A 21489-nucleotide genomic window follows, 5' to 3' on the forward strand; every position below is an offset into this window, starting at 1 on the left:
ACATAAGAGTTTGGGTTTTTTTTAGGGGGTGCACATGTTTCACAATGCATGCAGTGGTTAGAGTGGCTTATGGGCCTGGGTCTTCCTCTTCATGATTCACTAGCCCACCCCCAGACCACTTAAGTCACCTCTGTGCAGCTCTACTAGGCTTTCCTAAGCCAAGCTGCCAGGTTCTGATGTTCTGGAGGCAGATATGTAAAGTTATTACGATTTTTATGAGGGGGAGGGGGGTCAGCGATCACTGGTGGAGTGTTTAGGGGTCTGTACATTGTCCCTGCAGTGGTTATCTAGTCACTTTGGATACCTTCTTTTGACTTAGTCCTGGTTTTAGATGGCCTAAGTCACAACGTCCAAGTTCCGTCTAGGCAGTGTTGTTAAACTTTCTGTTATACATGCAGTACAACTAAGTCTAGGACCACCCGCGTCCCGCCCAAGTCCCGCCCTCACCTTTTAGCTCTGGGCGTACCGCAGCACTGTGAAGGCCTAAGTCATTTTTAGATACGTCTAAAACCCAGTTCGATTATCGGCGCTTGGACAAATTGTCTCACTGATCGTCTAAGTGCCGATTTATAGACGTATTTCCGTTTCGATTATGAGCCCCTTACTGTTTTGTGGTGGCTTTATTCTAAACCAGAGGTTCTATTTTTGATGCCAGTGACGTTATCTTACCCTGCTGAGTTCTCCATTTTTTGTAGCCGCTTTGTCGGTTGGTGGAGGAGGGGCTCTGAGGCTTTTGCCTACCTCGAAGTGATTTTTGATGTGAAAGCTGTTTTTTTAAGTGCTAGACCCTGCTTTCTGAACAACCTCACAGTTACCGTTCTCTAATGTGGGCCTCAACATTGCTTATCATGACAATATGTTTGCTGTGCAATAAATTTTGAGATGCTTGGTATATTTTGATATTTTCTCTGACATACTTGAGTTGTCTTAACTTAAACAATGCACCATACATATGCTTGTTACTAATGTACAGAAATATATTTTGTTATAGAGCTGCTTCTGTGTGTGTGGAGGAAAACATATGGCTTTCCCAGAACCGAGAGAGACTGTGGCTTACCTGCATGAATGTGTGTGTGTCTGGTTGTGAGATGGGAGAGAAAGGGGCAGAGAGAGCGAAGAGCGAAGAACCAAGAAAGAGCCCAGAGAGAGGGGGAGGGTTTCTAACCTGTATTTATAAGTCTGAGACTTGTTCTAAAAATAGCATCTATTGTTGCCGAGTACATGTTTTCCAGCATTTTACTCTGCCATACTTTAGCTCAATGACCCTTAACTGATACATTTTATTCTGCCATACTTTAGCTCAATGACCCTTAACTGATAAGAAAGGTGTGACATTTACAAGAATGGTAGATGTAATCAGTCTGTCCGACATCTTTTGTTACTGTAGTTAACACATCTTCTCGATAAACAGTCCAGGCTGGCTGGATACATAAGGTATATGGATTCTAAGCAGGGTCTTTTAGAGTCTATCTGCATTAACATTCCACAGTCAGAATGTTTAATATAATATCCCAGAGACCTTCGCTGATCCTCTGGGTAGGCCATCTCACATGTTGACCAGCAGCATTCAGTAATGTAAGGCTGACAGATACCACCGCAGAAAAAAAAAAGAAAAACTGTAATGCTGTAGCAAAAAGAAAACCAAATAGCACAGCATACTAGCAAAAGGACAAAAAAGGTCCAAAGGGAACTGCAAGAGATGAGAAACAGCACCCCAGCATCAGCCAAATGGCTCCAACGTGCTGCAGTGGCAGAGGGACTAGTTCAAGTGTATAAAAACACAATGCATAAAGGCACAAAAAGGTCAAGAACCGCTCTAATCCGCTTCTCAGGCTATTTATCCAAAAAACGACAGTACTATGGCCAGAGAATCAAACAGGAAAGTTTTGTTATCACGAATGAGCCTTACACACGCCAGATATTGTAGCACAAATTTGATACCTCTCTCGAACAATTTGGAGCGATATAGAGAGAGGAGCCTGTGTTGTTCAAGATACGTAGAGAAAAGTCTTGGAGCATCAAAAGTGTATTGCCTATATACTCCAATACCATAAATTGAAGATTTGGGCAATGACTGGGCTGAGCCCTAGGATTCCCTTCTCAATGCACCCTTTTTGCTTAGAGGTGCACACCCTTCAGCTCCAGGCCAAGTTCTTTTGGCAGCCATGTTGCCATGAGGTCTCGCAGGTCTTTAATGCCAGCAACCTCCAGGAGCAATGATGCCGATGTTATTCCTCCTGCTCCTATTCTCTTGATCATTCACACGCTCCTTGAGAGTCTTTATCTGTTTCACAAGCATCCTCACCTTCATATTGAGTTCTCCCATTGCATCTTCGTGTCTTGTAATCTTCCAGTACCATACTGGATTTTAAAGATAAATTACAAAAGACTAACAATAGTTCTGCAAGTTCATTTTTCAATTCTATCAGTACTAGGTTGGATACCATCCGGTCCAGGCAGCTTGCTACTCTTCAATTTGTCAAAATTTCCCTATTCCATCTTCCAGTTTTACAGAGATTTGTTTCAGTTTCTCTGACTCATCAGCACTGAATACCATTTCTGGTAGTCAGACAAAATGGAGCAGACTACTTGAGATCTCTAAGGTCTTCTCATGGAGCAGCACTATCTGTATCCTCATCCAAAGAAATCAGATGAAATGATACCCACCAGTGTGCCTTCTCACAAGGAGCCCCTATACTCTGGAATTCATTCCCAGAAGGGCTACGTCTAACTAGAGACTACTGTTACTTCAGGAAATAGGTGAAAACCTGGCTCTTCTCTCAAGCCTTTAGTACATATGGTGATTGATTATACACTCTTCCACAACTGGAATAAATTCCTCATATCATGTTTAACTGTACAAAGAATTTGTCTTGAGTTTGGCCATCCATCTATTTATCCCAATTGACTCTATACTACTTATCATGTCCCCATCTATATATCTGAACTTGGTCCCTCAACTACATAGTAAGTTGTATTATAGAAAAAGCATTAGCATCATATATTATTTGAATGTTCTAATGTGTGCTTATTACATGTGGTATTATGATGACTTTGTATTATATTGTGTGGGGGGAAGAGGGGGTTTCAGGGATCCTTATCACCAATCCTTTTTAATCTCTTCCTTAGTCCTTTGGCAACATTAATTCATAGAAACATAGAAACATAGAAAAAGCGGCAGAAAAGGGCTATTGCCCACCAAGTCTGCCCATTCCAAGTATCCCCCCCCCTGAGTTTACTCCCTTAAAGATCCCACGTGAGTATCCCATTTTTTCTTAAAATCTGTTACGCTACTGGCCTTTATCACCTGGGGTGGGAGTCTGTTCCAATGGTCCACCACTCTCTCGGTGAAGAAGTACTTCCTGGGATCGCCATGAAACTTCCCTCCCCTGATTTTCAGCGGATGCCCTCTGGTGGTTGAGGGTCCCATGAGCCAGAAGATATCATCTTCTGACTCGATGCGTCCCGTGATGTACTTATACGTTTCAATCATATCTCCCCGTTCTCTTCTTTCCTCAAGTGAGTACAGCCGCAACTTCTTTAGTCTTTCTTCATACGTGAGATCCTTGAGCCCCATGACCATCCTGGTGGCCGTTCGCTGAACCGACTCGATCCTCAGCACGTCCTTTCGGTAGTGTGGGCTCCAAAACTGCACACAGTACTCTAAATGAGGCCTCACCATGGCTCTGTACAACGGCATCATAACCTCAGGTCTCCTGCTGACGAAACCTCTACGGTTACACCCCATCATTTGTCTTGCCCTGGAGGAAGCCTTCTCCACTTGATTGGCAACCTTCATATCCTCGCTAATGATCACTCCTAGATCGCGTTCCGCCGTAGTTCTAACCAAGGTCTCACCATTTAGTACATAAGTTCTACGGGGGTTTCTCCTGCCCAAGTGCATTATCTTGCATTTTTTAGCATTGAAGCCTAGCTGCCAAGTTTTTGACCATTTTTCCAGCAGTAGTAGGTCGTGTGTCATATTATCAGGTAATAAGCATCTGCCTACTATGTTACAAAGTTTGGCATCGTCGGCGAACAGTGATACCCTTCCTCTAAGTCCTTTCGTCATATCTCTTATGAATAAATTGAATAGGATCGGACCCAGGACCGATCCCTGCGGCACTCCACTGATCACGTCCGATGCTTTGGATGGGGTACCGTTTACCACCACCCTCTGAAGTCTACCGCTCAGCCAATCCCCAACCCACCAGGGCTGAGTGCATATTTCTATGCCAACAATATCCTTATTATTCATTATACCCTCAATAATCATCCAGATTTAAGGCCTCTACAATTATGTTTAGAAAAGGTTGAACTATTGTAGCTGGTTGAATGAACATCATCTGGTATTTAACCTACAGAAACAGATGCATGTTGGATCACTAGTCATGCTTCCATTCCCACCTGTTAAACCAGTACTCTTCTGCATGCCTATTCAACCAGTTGAGAGCTTCAAATATATCTGACTAATTTTGGACTCCAGATTAACATTCTTGACACAGGTCTCATCAGTATTCACGTCAGGTTTTTAAGGCTGTTCGAAAATTAAAAATCAGTCCATGACTACTTAGATCACATTATTTTGCTTACTTTATTTCATATTTATTGGTTCTCAACTTGACTATTGTAATGTAATATATGTAGGTATTCTAAATCTGAACTTATGCTAAACATAGAAACCATATCTGCTTAAATTATATTGGTTGATGGTAGAATATAGAATTCAAGGTCTTTTCAATAACACACAAAACCCTTTACATTGGAATTTCAGATTTTTTGGCCATTTTCATGATCCCATATGTTCCAGTGCATCAACTTTGACAATAAATGACCATCATCTTATTTGTCCCAGTCCCTCACACGCTTTTTGGAAGACAACTAGAAGAAGCACTTTTTTACTCCTTTTCTCTCCATTCAGAATCATCCTTCAAAAACTTTAAGATAGGCCTAAAAATATTCTGCTTCAATCACACCTTCAATGCTTAGAGTCCCCAGGGCCAGATCGCAAATTGTGTCTGACTTAGGAACAGCATGCAGTCAATATTACTTGGTTGCTTGAATGTCTTCTTGGTATATCAGATTCTTTTGCTTTGCAAAATTGAGCTACTTCCTTAACATTTATTTTCTTGTGGGTTTTTAAAAATGATACATAGTCTGAATTTGCTTTGTAAAAAAAGGCGATTTTAGCAAATAAAAATAAGCATAAGCATATTTATGTTATTTGGGAATATTTTTTCATGGTGTCTATTATGGTACGAGGGGATGCTGAAAAGTTCTCAGCCCAACCAAGAAGAGAATGACGTGGATATAGTTCATTCAATGATCTGAAACAATGTCAAAAACAGAGAATTTTGTTCTGCAAATTGGCACTTAATGAAATAACACTCTGTTCAGCTACTGTGGCAAAACAACACTCAGAATTTAGGAAGTTGGTTGGGCAATCAAGCCACTGTGACATCACTGATAAGGTTGGCTTTTATTGGTTGAATGAGGCATTGTGACATCACATTATCAGCTCTAGTTACCAAAGACTGAAAGTCTCCACAATACGAGGGACTGCTGAAAGGTTCTCAGCCCAACGAAGAAGAGAATGATGCGGATATGGTTCAATCAATGATCTGAAACAATATGAAAACATAGAATTTTGTTTCTGCAAATTGGTACTTAATGAAATAACACTCTGCTCAGGTGTAGTGGCAAAACAACACTCAGAATTTAGAAGTTGGTTGGTTGGGCTGAAAACATTTCAGCACCCTCTTTTATTGTTTATTAAGTACTGATATTTATCGTGTACCATATTTGTTATATGATTGTTCTATAGTACTGTTAAATGTGTATTTATTTTGAAAAGACTCATAGCCCAGGCTTGTGTGTCACAGACAGTAGCACACACAGGATTCCATGCCAAACCTGTCCTGGCTTCCTGAGTAGAAAATAGGTTATAGCTCACCTGCCAAAGGACACGGGGCACAGGTAAGGAATAGTCAGGAATTAATTCCAAGCCACCATCACTCCATCCAGCATGACAGTAGCAGCAACCTCTTACTATCCCCTTGTTACATCAGGGGCTGCTGCGGGCTGAACAAGCGGAAGACTGAGAAATAGTCCCAGCTTAGGCTTAGAGCAGGGCACAGGCAGCAGCCGGCATTCAGTGGCAGATCACATGTGAACCAGGAGAAGTCAGGTAAGAATGGGCTGGGGCACAAAGTAGAGAATGACACGGTGACAAAATTCATCACTGTTCCCGTCCCCGCAGATAACCGCGGGAAAACATCTTCATGTCCTTCTTTAAGTAGAGAGGGAAGAATCAGAGTATAATTGGGCACAACTACTGACCCGCAAGCTTTGCTTTGAAGAACGCTGGTGTAGAAGGACTGAGGATGAAATAGACACTAGAAAATGACATGGGATTATTTCCCACGGTTATCTGCGGGGACGGGAACGGTGATGAATTTTGTCACCGTGTCATTCTCTAGCACAAAGGCAACTAGAGAGCAGTAGGAGTAAGTGTAGGGACTTTTCCTATCACCAACTGCATTGGGTAGCTTCAGGTGAAGACTGGGGATGAATGGGAGATGCCAGTGAGCTGAGCTCCTAAATACCACTTTGTCATGTTACCACACTCCATACACAAAATCGTCTCTCTTTCTTTCTTTATATTATCTACCACACTCCGTACACAAAATGGTCTCTCTTTCTTTCTTTATATTATCTACCACACTCCGTACACAAAATGGTCTCTCTTTCTTTCTTTATATTATCTACCACACTCCGTACACAAAATGGTCTCTCTTTCTTTCTTTATTCTATCTCCTCTCTCTCTCTCTCTCCCTTTTTCTTTTTCTTTCTCTTCCTCACTTTCAAGGTTTGCTAGGTATTTTGTATATGTTTTTTTATAGTAATTGGTGGAATGTGTGCTTTTCTCTTATGTTCCCAATTATTATTTTTAGTTTCGTTGGAGGTAAATTATTTAAGTTTGCTTGAAATTATGGACTTAAATTAAAGAAACTGGAATTCTGAAAAGTTTTGAGTCCAGCCCTGTCTCTCGCCATCTTATCCAGGTGCTAAATGTACTTATTACAAAAGAACGAATTGAGCCATTTTCATTCTGGCTGCTGTTTTTTTTTTTTTGCACTATTTGCAAAGCCCGCATTTTAAACTTAGCCATGTCTAAACAATAGTGCATTACAAAAATCGGTTCATAGACAAGTCGGCGAAAGACAAAGGCGCGCGCCGACAACTGAGCGCAAGATGGAGGCGCGCGCCGAAGAAAATTACAGTTTTTAGGGGCTCCGACAGGGGGTTTTGTTGGGGAGCCCCCCCAGTTTACTTAATAGATATCGCGCCGGCATTGTGGGGGGTTTGGGGGGTTGTAACCCTCCACATTTTACTGTAAACTTAACTTTTTCCCTAAAAACAGGGAAAAAGTTAAGTTTTCAGTAAAATGTGGGGGGTTACAACCCCCCACACCCCCCACTATGCCCCCACAACGCGGCGCGATCTCTACTAAGTAAAGTGGGGGGGTTCCCCCCCACGCCTCCCCCCGTCAGAGCCGTAAAAACAGTAATTTTGTGTGGCGCGCACCTCCACGCTGCGCTCAATTGTCTGTGCGCGCCTTTGTCCCAGCGCGCTTTTGACCTGACACCCAAAAATCAAACTTTGAAATCACCAGGCTCTGCATGACTGTCTGAAAACAAGCCACTGACAACATTGGCTTTATTCTTGTAAGAACCCGCAGTTGAAAGAAAAGCAACACAGGTAGGTTCTCTTTGTATTTTATTTTTGTTTTTGTAAGGTGCTTGTGTTAAAGCCGTCATTATCCAGCTTAGAATTTAATGATTTATTTGTTACTATTTATATACCACTTATAGTGGTTTACATACAGGCATTTTCCCCTTTCTGTCCTGGCGGGCTCACACTCTATCTAATGTCCCTGGGGCAATGGGGGATTAAAGCCCAAATGCTATAAGCAGCGCCTAAAAGTCAGGCATCTACTTAGGCGCCGTTCAGCGCGATTCAAGCACAATTGGGCGCTGTTTAGTGAATCGCGCTGAGCGGCACCTATTTTAGAGGCGCCCAGTAAATAGGCCCGCTCTAGGCACACTTAAAAGTTAGGCGCCCAGCTGAGCGCTTAAGCACGCTTAAGAGCAGCGATTCTGCAACAAGGCGCCTAACATGTAGCCACGCCCACGCCTAACATGCATCGCGCCTATTTTTTTTGAAGGGCGCCTAAATTTTTATAGGCGCCTTGTTACAGAATCGCGCTTTCTTGATAGGCGCCTAGGTTTCAATCAATGCTGATTAAAAAGCTTAATTGAGCTTGTTGTTCAATTTAGATAGGCGCCTATCTAATTAGGCACCTCCAAAATCGGCACCTAACTTTAGCCGCTGCTTATAGAATTTGGGCTTAAGTGACTTGCCCAGGATCTAATCTAATCTAATCTTCTATTTGTGAGTCGCTCATACCTATACAGGCTCGAAGCGACTGTACAGAGAGGCAAGAGGGGAGAGGATGGGGAGGGAGGGAGGAGAGGAGGGAGAGAGGGGAAGTGGGTAGGTAGGAGAGAGGAAAGGGTAAAGGAGATTAGGTGTCAAACAGATGGGTTTTCAGTTTTCTTCGGAAGATGATGTGGTAAGGTTCAGTTCTGGTCCTTTCTGTAAGGCCATTCCAAGTTTTTATTCCTAGAAAGGTAAGCATGGAGTGGAAAACTCGTTTGTAAGAACATAAGAAGTTGCCTCCGCTGAGGCAGACCAGATGTCCATTTTGCCCAGCGGTCTGCTCCCGCGGCAGCCCATCAGGCCTAATTGCCTGAACAGTGTCCCTGACTAATTTTGTAACTGCCTCTAATCTTCTAATCCTATCCCTATAACCTACCTCTACTCCTATCTGTACCCCTCAATCCCTTTGTCTTCCAGGTACCTATCCAAACCTTCTTTGAACCCCTGTAGCGTGCTCCTGCTTATCACATCCTCTGGTAGCGTGTTCCATGTATCCACCACCCTCTGGGTGAAAAAGAACTTCCTGGCGTTTGTTCTAAACCTTCCCCCTTTCAATTTCTCTGAGTGCCCCCTTGTACTTGTGGTTCCCCATAATTTGAAAAATCTGTCCCTGTCTACTCTTTCTATGCCCTTCATGATCTTGAAGGTTTCTATCATGTCTCCTCTAAGTCTCCGCTTTTCCAGGGAGAAAAGATCTTTTGTGGATGGGAGATTTAGTAGCATTCGGTTTAGCTGAAGAAGAGCTGGATGAGTGGGGCCGCAGAGTTTCCATAAAGTATGCGGTGAATGATGCAAGATATTTTGAAAGTTATTCGTGATGGGACGGGTAGCCAGTGCAGTTGTTTGACGAAGGTTGTGACTGAGTCGTATTTTCTCAGGTTGAAGATGAGTCACGAGGAACAGTGTGGGATTTGAACTCGCAACCTCAGGGTACTAAGGCTGTAGTTCTAATCACTGCACTACACCTCTCATGGAGCTGCACAAATGTTAGGAGACCAACTGCGAACAATTATAAATATCATTTCAATTATATTTTGCAAGATAACAAAATAAAAGCAGAAATCCAGAGGGGACGCAAGAGAAGATGAGGGCAAATATACCTGTGACGTTCCGCAGGGCAGAGAGCGCTTCACAGTACTTTTCCAGCAGAGCGGCCAGGGACAGGTTTGCAGATGATTCACAGTGTAGAACTAGCTAGGTAGAACAAAAGAGACAAAAAAAATAGAAAAACCCATGAAAAGTTACAATATGGGAAACAGCCTTAAGTTGACAATGAATTCAATGCTTATCAAGATTCAAGTTTAGTTAAGTTTTGATCATATTGAGCGGTGTAAATTTTAAAAAAGGGACAAAGAAGAAAGATATGCACTTAACAACAATAATAATAATAAACATAGGATAATAAAATATAGGGAGCAGGGGAAGAACTACAATATCTTGATAGGAAAGACAGTGAGGGGAAAATACAGTCTTAAGTTTTAGCACTACCTCCGAGGCAAAAACAGGACAACACGATGTCAGCTGCGGAAACCCTGAGAAAACCATTTTAAGGTGACTTTTAAAAGGCTTTGCCGCTTAAGCTAGGTGCCGATAGAGCACCTAACTTATGGCATCATAAGGGCCTACGAGGGGTCGCTAAAAAGTTCTCAGCCCAGCCAAGAAGAGAATGATGCCGAGCCATGAAACCTACAAGTTATTCCACACTTTTCTTGATGCTTTTCATTTCAATGATATGAAATTAAATGAAAAGTGTCAAGAAAAGTGTGGAATAGCTTGTAAGTTTCATGGCTCCACATTATTCTCTTCTTGGTTGGGCTGAGAACCTTTCAGCGGTCCCACGTATTGTGATGTCATAATGCCTCATTCCACCAATGCTTAAGAGCTAACCTCATGAGTGATGTCACAATGGCTTGGTTTCCCTATACTTGTGCCCATTTACTAGATGTATTTGCCTCACTGAAACGAAAAGTGTGGAATAACTTGTAAGTTTCATGGCTCCACATTATTCTCTTCTTGGTTGGGCTGAGAACCTTTCAGCGGTCCCACGTATTGTGATGTCATAATGCCTCATTCCACCAATGCTTAAGAGCTAACCTCATGAGTGATGTCACAATGGCTTGGTTTCCCTATACTTGTGCCCATTTACTAGATGTATTTGCCTCACTGAAACGAAAAGTGTGGAATAACTTGTAAGTTTCATGGCTCCACATTATTCTCTTCTTGGTTGGGCTGAGAACCTTTCAGCTGTCCCACGTATTGTGATGTCATAATGCCTCATTCCACCAATGCTTAAGAGCTAACCTCATGAGTGATGTCACAATGGCTTGGTTTCCCTATACTTGTGCCCATTTACTAGATGTATTTGCCTCACTGAAACGAAAAGTGTGGAATAACTTGTACGTTTCATGGCTCCACATCATTCTCTTCTTGGTTGGGCTGAGAACTTTTCAGCGGCCCCTCGTATGTGCTGCATTCCCCATTGCCTGTGTCATAGGCACTGTTTATAGAATTGGGGCCATTCTCATTTGCCAAATGCTGTGGAACAACCGTGAAATCTAAAATATTATGAGAACAATAAGTAAAGAAATGGTTTTGCACATGCTATGTAATTCAGAGCGTCTAAAAATAAAAGGAGAGAAATGAGTTGCCTGGTTCTTAATAGCTGGTGATGGATGAAGATGCTTAACCAGCATTACTTGTAGAATGCTTTGACCTTATATACAGAATGTAAAACTCTAATACTCTCTGTAAACATGAGACCAGAATTTTATAGTAGATGTTGGAAAGGTCATATTTTTAAAACCAAAGGAACATATTTGTCAAGAATGATGCCCAGCAAATCCAAGACTGCAATAAAAAGCATTCAACTGGATCACAGGGACAGCAAATTGTTGTATAGAAGGCTAAATGTGCATATTTCTATCCCTGTCCTGGACAGATAACATTAACCAAAATTATGTCGCTGAACCCAGAGAATGACACAGGGACAAATTTGTCCCCATCCCATCCTCATGAGTTTTGTCCCTGTCTCTGCCCCATTCCTCTAAGCTCTGCCTTAAACGCACAAGCCTTGAACACTTATGATTTTAAAGTGTTTGAGGCTCGTGCAGATGAAGACGGAGCTTAGGCATTGGTGGAATGAGGCATTATGACATCACAATCTGAGCTCTAGAATGGTGCTGCTTATGATTTTAAAGTGTCTGAGGCTTGTGCAGATGAGGACGGAGCTTAGGCATTGGTGGAATAAGGCATTATGACATCACTATCTGAGCTCTAGAATGTTGCTACTTATGATTTTAAAGTGTTTGAGGCTCGTGCAGATGAGGACAGAGCTTAGGCATTGGTGGAATGAGGCATTATGACATCACCATCTGAGCTCTAGAATGGTGCTGCTTATGATTTTAAAGTGTCTGAGGCTTGTGCAGATGAGGACGGAGCTTAGGCATTGGTGGATTGAGGCGTTATGACATCACAATCTGAGCTCTAGAATGTTGCTACTTATGATTTTAAAGTGTTTGAGGCTCGTGCAGATGAGGACAGAGCTTAGGCATTGGTGGAATGAGGCATTATGACATCACCATCTGAGCTCTAGAATGGTGCTGCTTATGATTTTAAAGTGTCTGAGGCTTGTGCAGATGAGGACGGAGCGTAGGCATTGGTGAAATGAGGCATTATGACATCACAATCTGAGCTCTAGAATGTTGGTACTTATGATTTTAAAGTGTTTGAGGCTTGTGCAGATGAGGACAGAGCTTAGGCATTGGTGGAATGAGGCATTATGACATTACAGTCTGAGCTCTAGAATGGTGCTGCTTATGATTTTAAAGTGTCTGAGGCTTGTGCAGATGAGGACGGAGCTTAGGCATTGGTGGATTGAGGCGTTATGACATCACAATCTGAGCTCTAGAATGGTGCTACTTATGATTTTAAAGTGTTTGAGGCTTGTGCAGATGAGGACAGAGCTTAGGCATTGGTGGAATGAGGCATTATGACATTACAGTCTGAGCTCTAGAATGGTGCTGCTTATGATTTTAAAGTGTCTGAGGCTTGTGCAGATGAGGACGGAGCTTAGGCATTGGTGGATTGAGGCGTTATGACATCACAATCTGAGCTCTAGAATGGTGCTGCTTATGATTTTAAAGTGTCTGAGGCTTGTGCAGATGAGGACGGAGCGTAGGCATTGGTGAAATGAGGCATTATGACATCACAATCTGAGCTCTAGAATGTTGGTACTTATGATTTTAAAGTGTTTGAGGCTTGTGCAGATGAGGACAGAGCTTAGGCATTGGTGGAATGAGGCATTATGACATTACAGTCTGAGCTCTAGAATGGTGCTGCTTATGATTTTAAAGTGTCTGAGGCTTGTGCAGATGAGGGCAGAGCTTGTAGGAATGGGGCAGGAAAAGTACTCGCTGGGAAATTGAGTTCCTGCGGGGACGGGGGAAAATTTGTCCCTGTGTCATTCTCTAGCTGAATCCAAAAGAAAATTCCCATTCCCTTTAGTTTCCTCTATTTTCGTTCTTCTCATTGCCAGCCTCTTTCTGCCATGGTTTGCAGTTTCATTTTAGTTCCGTATCCATTGTAACCCCTGTGTCTTCCTCGGCTACGCTACGTTTCTTTTGCCTACTCACAACTGTTCTCCAACTCTCACAGGATCAGTTTACTCCTATGTTTGCAAATTTCATCAACACTTGTTTTAATGCACAAGCATTTTGGAGATCTCTGGGAATTTTGAGGAAAGTTTTCCAAAGTGATTTAGACATGAAAATCTTTCACCCTAGGTGAAAGTCAAAACTTACTGCTAGAATATGTATTATTTTTCCTCAGGTCCTGTGGTGTACAGTGGGAAGTACTAATAGCATGCGTTAATGATGCTATTTATTTTTTTTTTTAAATTGATATCTCGCAGATCCCAAAATCTAAGCGGGTAACACATTAACATACACAATTCACCGTTATACAATAAACAGCTGATCTAAAATAATAACATGTATAAATGTTGTTATGGCAGAGTCCAGTCCAGACTCATCCAGAGCACTGCCCACATGCACTCAAAACATGGTTTTTTTCACAGACTCAGGAAAGGCCCAAATAATTACTTTGTTTCCATAGCCCAAAGTCACTTCCACAATTATTCTCCTTCTGGGCTTAGCTTACCCTGTTTCAGCAGAAAGCAGTTACCCCTGGAGGTTCTTGTACACATCCCAAATCTTTCCAAGGCTCCCTCAGCCTACAGCTAGGAAAGGGGAAGTTTCTCTCTCCCTGGGACTCCTTCCATCCTCATAGATTTTTTTTCTCTTGTGGGGACCTCTCCCCAATGATTCTCCTCTGTGGCAGATAAACACTTCCCTGCTGAACCCCGCCCCTGACTCAGCAGGGTTACCTTATTAAAGGTAGCGCAGCGCTGAGCTATAAAGCCCAGTGCGGTCTGGGACATGTAGTCCGCTCTGTCTTGGGCTGGCAGCCCCTGTTGTATGGAGGTGGAATAGTAGCATTCGTGGAAGATAACCCCTTACTATTTCACAATACTAAATAAATAAATCATGACACATTTAAGAAAAAGCTTCCTGAAAATAAAATGCCTTCAAACATTTCTGAAAAAAATAAAAATGTAGCGGCTTGACAAATTGAATCAGGAAGGGCATTCCACAATTCAGCACCCGCCACACCAAATACCTTTCGCATGCATTATTGTTGTGGTGCACTTTCGTAACTTTATCTCAAGCATGTCAAACTCAAAGGCTGACATGGGCCAAATAAACAAGGTTTAAGTTTATGTGGGCCGCAAAAATGCCATTTTTCATAGAAACTTAGGTTTATACTTTGTGACATTTCCGCTCCCCGAGACGGTCATGTCAGAGTGAAAACCCGGTCTCAGTCTCTTACTCGAGACCAGACTCTCCCTGAAAAGGATCAGGAAGAAGATCCTGAAAGCCCAGCTGCCTATCCTGAGTCTTCTAGCCTAGAGCAGTGCCCTGAGTATAGGTTAACTGCCCGGCCCAGAAAAGCTTCCAGTCACACTAAGGGATTTAATCAAGCTCCCAGTGATATTCTGCCCTGTAGCCTGAGGGGGAGCCCAAGAACACACAAGCTAGGCACACGATCACCCAGTGTAGGGCGTGGCCCTAAGCCTGTTAAGCAGCTCTCCAGAGCATTAAAGGAGGCTGCCCAAGAGAGTCTGGGAGAGAGAGTTCTCCGGGCCAGGAGAAGGCCAGACCTCACTCCAGAGCCAATGGAGTGTGAGGCTCCAATGCCTCAGGAACCAGCAGAGCAGCTGGATACACCAGAAAGCATGGACCTGGATGAAGGGTGTATGCTGGAGACCGGTATGGAAGAAGCCATGGATGTGAGCTTGGCAACTTTCCACTAAACACTACAGGTACAAGGCTGTACAGCAATAATAGTGGAGAGGATTTTTGGCAGAACTGTTTGATTGTTTTGTGCTGTAAAGACAAGCTCAGAGCAGTGCTGCACCAGCTTGATTGGATTGCTACATTGCAGCTGTGCAGGAGCTCAGTAGAAGCCCAAAGGACTGTGAGCTAATCAGGGCTGGAAATTTAGGAGCCTGCAGTAAGGCTTCAGTTTTTGTATTTTGTGTTTTTGCTTAAAGTTTACCTGGTGAAGAAACTGGACTGTGTTAGTTAGTAAGCCCAGGACGCCAGCTCAGGGCTGGATAAGTGCTTAAGAGACTAATTGTGCTGAGTTTTTCAGAGCCTGTGTGATCAGGTAGAGCAAGCACTAAAACCTGGACTGGAAGTATAATTGTTAGCAAGCTTGCTGTGCTTTCACTGAACTGGGGTGAAAGTTAAAAGGCTTTTTGTTTTCTGTTTTCTTTCTTTTTGCCCTTGTTTGGGAAGAAAGGGAACTTGGACTATAATAATAGCTGATATGATTTATGTGGCAAGTGACTAATTAAACTTTTCACATTATTTTTGTTCAACTTGACTCACGGTGCTTTATTTTTAGCAAAGCCCAAGATAATGAGACACCAGTGAGGTCTCCCCCTTTGGGAGCCACGTCAGGAGTGTGCTACCCTCTACCGGAGGTCTTCTTAACTTTACCAAGACCCCGGCAGGTGGCAAAATGGTGGCAGTGGTGGGATTTTAGCACACTCTACTGGTGGTTTCAAGTTTGAACCTATAAAGGAAAAAAAAAAAAAAAAAAACGAAAATTTTGCAGTTTTTTTTTTTGGTGCTTCATAATTTTTCTTTTGGAGTGTTCCCGTGACGCAGGACGACGCTGCCGGAACCACGCCCGGCTATACTTCTGAGGGACCACCGGAAGGACCAGACCAGAAGGAAGTGCCTGAGTCGGGAGTAACAGGACGTACAAGCACAGCCAGAACGACTGGAGGCCAAGGAGGCCTATTTACCAAAGGCGCAGACTCGTCAGTACCTCAGGTAAAGAGTACCTAGGGAGGGGACTGACGAGGATACGAGAGGTATCGGTTAAGATACTCCTCGGGGTTAAAACAAAGAGGGATAGTTTACTCTCTCTGGTGAGACCGCACTTGGGTTTCCTTTTTTGTGTTTGTCTTTTTACACAGGTCGGAGGATGGACCCACAGCAATTCCTAGCGGTGCTGGCGCAAGAAAGACGTCAACATTCAGAGGACATACAGAACCTGATAAAAGCGAATCAGGAGATGTGGCATTCTGGACAGCAAGCCGCGAGGCGGCAACATGACGAAATCCTATTGGCCATGGGCGAGCAGACCAAGGTCTGGGCTCAGACATTACACCCTATGGTGACCAACCCAGGCCCAGCGAATCCGCTGGATCCTCCGGCGCAGCCCATGGTAGGACAAATTCCATTACACACATTGAATTTGTGCAAAATTTCTCCTGGGGACGCGCCTGATGAATTTTTAAACGCCTTCGAGCGTATTGCAACAGCAGCCGGATGGCCCCCTGATCAGTGGGCCGTGCGTCTGTTGCCTTGCCTGGCCGGGGAAACTCTATCGGCCTTTCAGACTCTCAATCCGGAGCAAGCTAGTAATTATGCCACAGTAAGAACACACATCTTAGATTACCTAGGTTATACCTGTGAGCACTACCGACAGAAGTTTAGAGCCACGCAGTTACTAGCGAAAGAAAGACCCAAAGCGTTAGTACAGAGGCTGTCAAAACTGGCAGAAAGGTGGCTACAGCCTCACCTGGCGGATCCTAGAGCCCTCTTTGCGGAGGTTGTGAGAGAGCAGGTGCTCGAAGCAGTCCCCAAAGATTTGAGGGGATGGATCCGCAGGCAAGGCTGTCAGACTTTACCAGAGGTAGTGGAGGCAGCCGAAGCCTTCATAAATGCTCAGAACTCTTTTGAGGAAAGAAAAGCTGATAGGCCCAGTAGAGGGGAAACAGGGAGAGAACAGCCTCCAAGGTCCAAGTCCCTGGATTCCCAGAATTCCTCCCAGAGGAAACCGCTACCCAGTACTCCTAGGAAGACAGGACAGGATACGAGCCTCCGGTGCTTCAAGTGTGGGAAGCAGGGGCATACCCAGCGATATTGTCGGGAGAAAAGAGACCTTGTAGTGTGCAGGCCCTCTGGGTTAAACCAGACCGGACCTTACCAGGTACCCATCTTGATAGCTGGGAAAAGGGTTCAAGCTCTAGTGGATACCGGTGCCGAACAATCTGTGATTTCACGCAGACTGTGGAAACAGATTGGTAAGGCAGGCCATCCTAGGGAAGGGCCCGAATCCGTCTTCCTTGCCTGTATACATGGGGACTCCCGGGAATACCCTCTCCACCAAATGCTCATAGAGACGAAGAGGGGAAGTTGGGACATGAAGGTAGCGGTGGTGGACTTTTCACCATATCCAGTAGTACTAGGGAAGGACTGGGCAGGCCTAACCCAACAGGTCGCCCAAGCTGGAGAGGCGGTGCGAGAACCCTTTCACAAGCAGAAATGGGTGATGGGGGCTAGAGTGGTGCGAAACCAGTCCCAAGGTTACTCATGGGGGAGGAGAGAGAGTACCCGGGGGCCAAGGACGAACTGGAAACCGGTGATAAGATGGGCTCCCTTATCTGATAAAGCCCATATTCCTACAAGGGCTTATGACTGTGCTGCGGGGTACGATTTGTACGCCGCCCAAGAACAGGTAGTCCCAGCGCAAAACCGGGCGCTGATTAATACAGACATACAGGTGTCCTCGCCACCGGGCTCTTACTTGAGGATAGCGCCGAGGTCAGGGTTAGCTCTACGGCACGCTATAGATGTGGCCGCAGGGGTGGTTGACCCGGACTATAGGGGTAACTTAGCCGTGTTGCTAGTTAACCAGAGCAATACTGACTATAAGATCTGCCCCGGGGATCGAATCGCTCAAATGATTTGTGAGCGCATTTGGCACCCGAAATTGACAAAATATAAAGAACTTCCCGATACTCAGAGGGGAGGAAAAGGGTTCGGATCCTCAGATAAAGGGCAAGCAGGGGAGTCCCAGCCACCGGGGAAAGGGAAACAAACTGAACAGGACCAAACTCTCCGGGAAGAGATAAAATCCTTACGAGAGGAACTGGAGAAACTAAAGGCAGGTCAGAATCAGGCAAGCCCACAGATAATTACACCCGAAACAGCTAGCAACCAGGCCAGTTCAACAGGAGCGGAGGTAGAGAAGTTACAAAAAGACCTCGCTCAAATGTATGGGCAAGTGCAGCAAGTAAGGAAACAGCTACAGGAGGAACAAACTCGCGGCCAAGATATGTTGGTGAGGCTTAAAAAAACGGAAGAGCTTAAAGACTGTCTAGCGGGAAAAGACACAGAGGCTCAGTTGCTGGCCAAACAAAATGAGGCAGGCCTCGAACGGTGGGAACGCCACTTCGGAAAGATGGCGGAGTCACTGGACGAAGCAAGTGAGGATATGGACAAGCTACAGCAACAGGTTAATGCCCTTCGGGAAAAAGAGTTAGGGGAAGTCAGACAGGCAGTGTCCGCCCTGGCTCAGAGAATGGACGTGTTGGAGGAGTCGGGTGGGGAGACTAGCCCAGGGGTACAGGCAGGGTATGAAACTCCAGTACTGCAGTGGCCCGACGATTTCATGGATCCTGACCCATTACCTACTAATCAGGGGAAGAAGTTTAATAAAACCCGTAGGCGGTATTGATGTACTAGCTAAGCTTAACGCCAATGTGGACGTTCTGTCTAGAATGTACGAGACACCCCAGCAGAAGCCTCAGACTAGGCAGCCTTTAAGTGAGGGGGTATGTGACATTTCCGCTCCCCGAGACGGTCATGTCAGAGTGAAAACCCGGTCTCAGTCTCTTACTCGAGACCAGACTCTCCCTGAAAAGGATCAGGAAGAAGATCCTGAAAGCCCAGCTGCCTATCCTGAGTCTTCTAGCCTAGAGCAGTGCCCTGAGTATAGGTTAACTGCCCGGCCCAGAAAAGCTTCCAGTCACACTAAGGGATTTAATCAAGCTCCCAGTGATATTCTGCCCTGTAGCCTGAGGGGGAGCCCAAGAACACACAAGCTAGGCACACGATCACCCAGTGTAGGGCGTGGCCCTAAGCCTGTTAAGCAGCTCTCCAGAGCATTAAAGGAGGCTGCCCAAGAGAGTCTGGGAGAGAGAGTTCTCCGGGCCAGGAGAAGGCCAGACCTCACTCCAGAGCCAATGGAGTGTGAGGCTCCAATGCCTCAGGAACCAGCAGAGCAGCTGGATACACCAGAAAGCATGGACCTGGATGAAGGGTGTATGCTGGAGACCGGTATGGAAGAAGCCATGGATGTGAGCTTGGCAACTTTCCACTAAACACTACAGGTACAAGGCTGTACAGCAATAATAGTGGAGAGGATTTTTGGCAGAACTGTTTGATTGTTTTGTGCTGTAAAGACAAGCTCAGAGCAGTGCTGCACCAGCTTGATTGGATTGCTACATTGCAGCTGTGCAGGAGCTCAGTAGAAGCCCAAAGGACTGTGAGCTAATCAGGGCTGGAAATTTAGGAGCCTGCAGTAAGGCTTCAGTTTTTGTATTTTGTGTTTTTGCTTAAAGTTTACCTGGTGAAGAAACTGGACTGTGTTAGTTAGTAAGCCCAGGACGCCAGCTCAGGGCTGGATAAGTGCTTAAGAGACTAATTGTGCTGAGTTTTTCAGAGCCTGTGTGATCAGGTAGAGCAAGCACTAAAACCTGGACTGGAAGTATAATTGTTAGCAAGCTTGCTGTGCTTTCACTGAACTGGGGTGAAAGTTAAAAGGCTTTTTGTTTTCTGTTTTCTTTCTTTTTGCCCTTGTTTGGGAAGAAAGGGAACTTGGACTATAATAATAGCTGATATGATTTATGTGGCAAGTGACTAATTAAACTTTTCACATTATTTTTGTTCAACTTGACTCACGGTGCTTTATTTTTAGCAAAGCCCAAGATAATGAGACACCAGTGAGGTCTCCCCCTTTGGGAGCCACGTCAGGAGTGTGCTACCCTCTACCGGAGGTCTTCTTAACTTTACCAAGACCCCGGCAGGTGACAACTTCTCCTTCTGTATTCACGGTTTCAGCAATTGCGGTTTCGATTATTTGCGGTTTTTAGCTAGCTGGCTCCTCCCCCCCAAATTACATCAGCTTGCATAGAGAAATCGCTAATTTCAAGCGTTTACAGAGAAAATTGCCGATTCTCAGCACTTTGTTCACTGTGTTTTGCCTCTCCTTCAGAAACAGGCCAGGTCTCCCACCATGTGATTCGCGGTTTCACCCTATTCACGATGGTTTTTTAATAGAAAACAATTCGCATTTTTTCTGTATTCGCGGGTCTGTTAATCCCCTATCACAGCGAATACAGAGGGAGAAGTGTATTTTGAAAAGTACAGTAAAAAAAAAATAAAAAAAGAACAAGTGCAACGGATGTTTTCTTCCTGACACTTGTCATCTCTTCTCTGCTACTATTGTCCCCATTTCGGGGAAAATATTGTCCGCAGTGATTACTTTTAAAACTGACCCAAGGTGAATGTCGGTAATTCTGGATCTGATAGGAGACTTATTTCCTTTCATAAGTGTAAATATTTCCTGTTAGGCGCACCAAGCAAGTCAATACAAGACTAACGGCATGGTAGGTATTACGATTGTCTGATTCTTTGCTAGTATTAGGGGGGGAAGTGGTGTGTTATGACTATAGGCACGAACTTGCCTCAGGCACCAAAGACGTCGGCATCATAGTACTTAATAAGAATAAGCAACTGGTTATACTCGAATGTTGTATCGTTGTTTTCAACTGGCTTAGATAGGCGGCTGCTCAGTGCCGATGGACTGTGGCACCTAAGTTAAGAGGGAAACGCCGTTTTAAATGGTACTTAAATAAAAATTCAAAGTGCCTACCGGTACCTAAACAAACGAAACTGGCAGACGACTCCAGAGGCATAATTCACATCATAGGGAGGTGCCAGAAATGTAGGCCTTGAAAATTCGGGCCTACATTTCTGGCACCTATCTTTGCCGGAGGCGCGATTCTCTAAACGGTGCCAGTGATTGACACAGGACCAGCAGGCACTTTTAAGGCGACCGCCGACAACGGCTCCGTATACAGAATCCGACAGTTTTTAAATTATCAAGTTTCAAGTTTCAAGTTTTAATTTATTTGATGTATCGCTTATTACAAACTAAGCGATTAACAAAATATTACAAACATTGTTAAGTTATATATTATTGAACATTAAAAGGGTAAAATTAACAATATATTAATACTACTTTAGCAGAAAGGGAATTGGACACACAAAACAATATAAACATACTATGACACATATGGAATGAACATGAGGGCTAAAAGTTACAAAAATATTGTTTCCCTAAAAGGGAGAGAGAGTGGTCTGAGAGGGGAGGGAAGAAACATTTAGGAAGGGATTGAAAGTTCTAAAATAGAAATTGGCAATGAAGTGAATTTAGAGATCAAAAGAGAGTTTAAAAAGAAATGATTTTAAATTAGTTTTAAATTGATTTAAATTTTTATTATTTCTGATATATAGAGGAAGAGTATTCCAAGTAAGAGGAGCTACTACAGAGAAAATATCGTGG

The 21489-nt window shown here is 44.0% G+C and overlaps 1 protein-coding gene across 6 annotated transcripts in view; it reads right to left on the minus strand.

The window, feature by feature from the left end:
- The window catches only part of CRHR2 (corticotropin releasing hormone receptor 2), a 403216-nt gene that overhangs the window by 308899 nt on the left and 72828 nt on the right, over positions 1–21489 (minus strand). For 3 of the 6 annotated variants that reach the window (XM_033931754.1, XM_033931749.1, XM_033931753.1), the window contains exons 1-2: positions 13660–13801; positions 9603–9692 (exon numbers count right to left, since the gene is read on the minus strand). In XM_033931754.1, coding sequence (XP_033787645.1) covers positions 9603–9692; positions 13660–13705 — 136 coding nt within the window. In that variant the 5' untranslated portion in view covers positions 13706–13801. Of the gene's footprint in view, positions 1–9602; positions 9697–13659; positions 13802–21489 lie in introns of those variants that run through there. The other 3 variants (XM_033931755.1, XM_033931750.1, XM_033931757.1) reach the window with 3 other exon arrangements.

Source organism: Geotrypetes seraphini, chromosome 2, assembly GCF_902459505.1.
Source record: "Geotrypetes seraphini chromosome 2, aGeoSer1.1, whole genome shotgun sequence".
Lineage (NCBI taxonomy): Eukaryota > Metazoa > Chordata > Amphibia > Gymnophiona > Dermophiidae > Geotrypetes > Geotrypetes seraphini.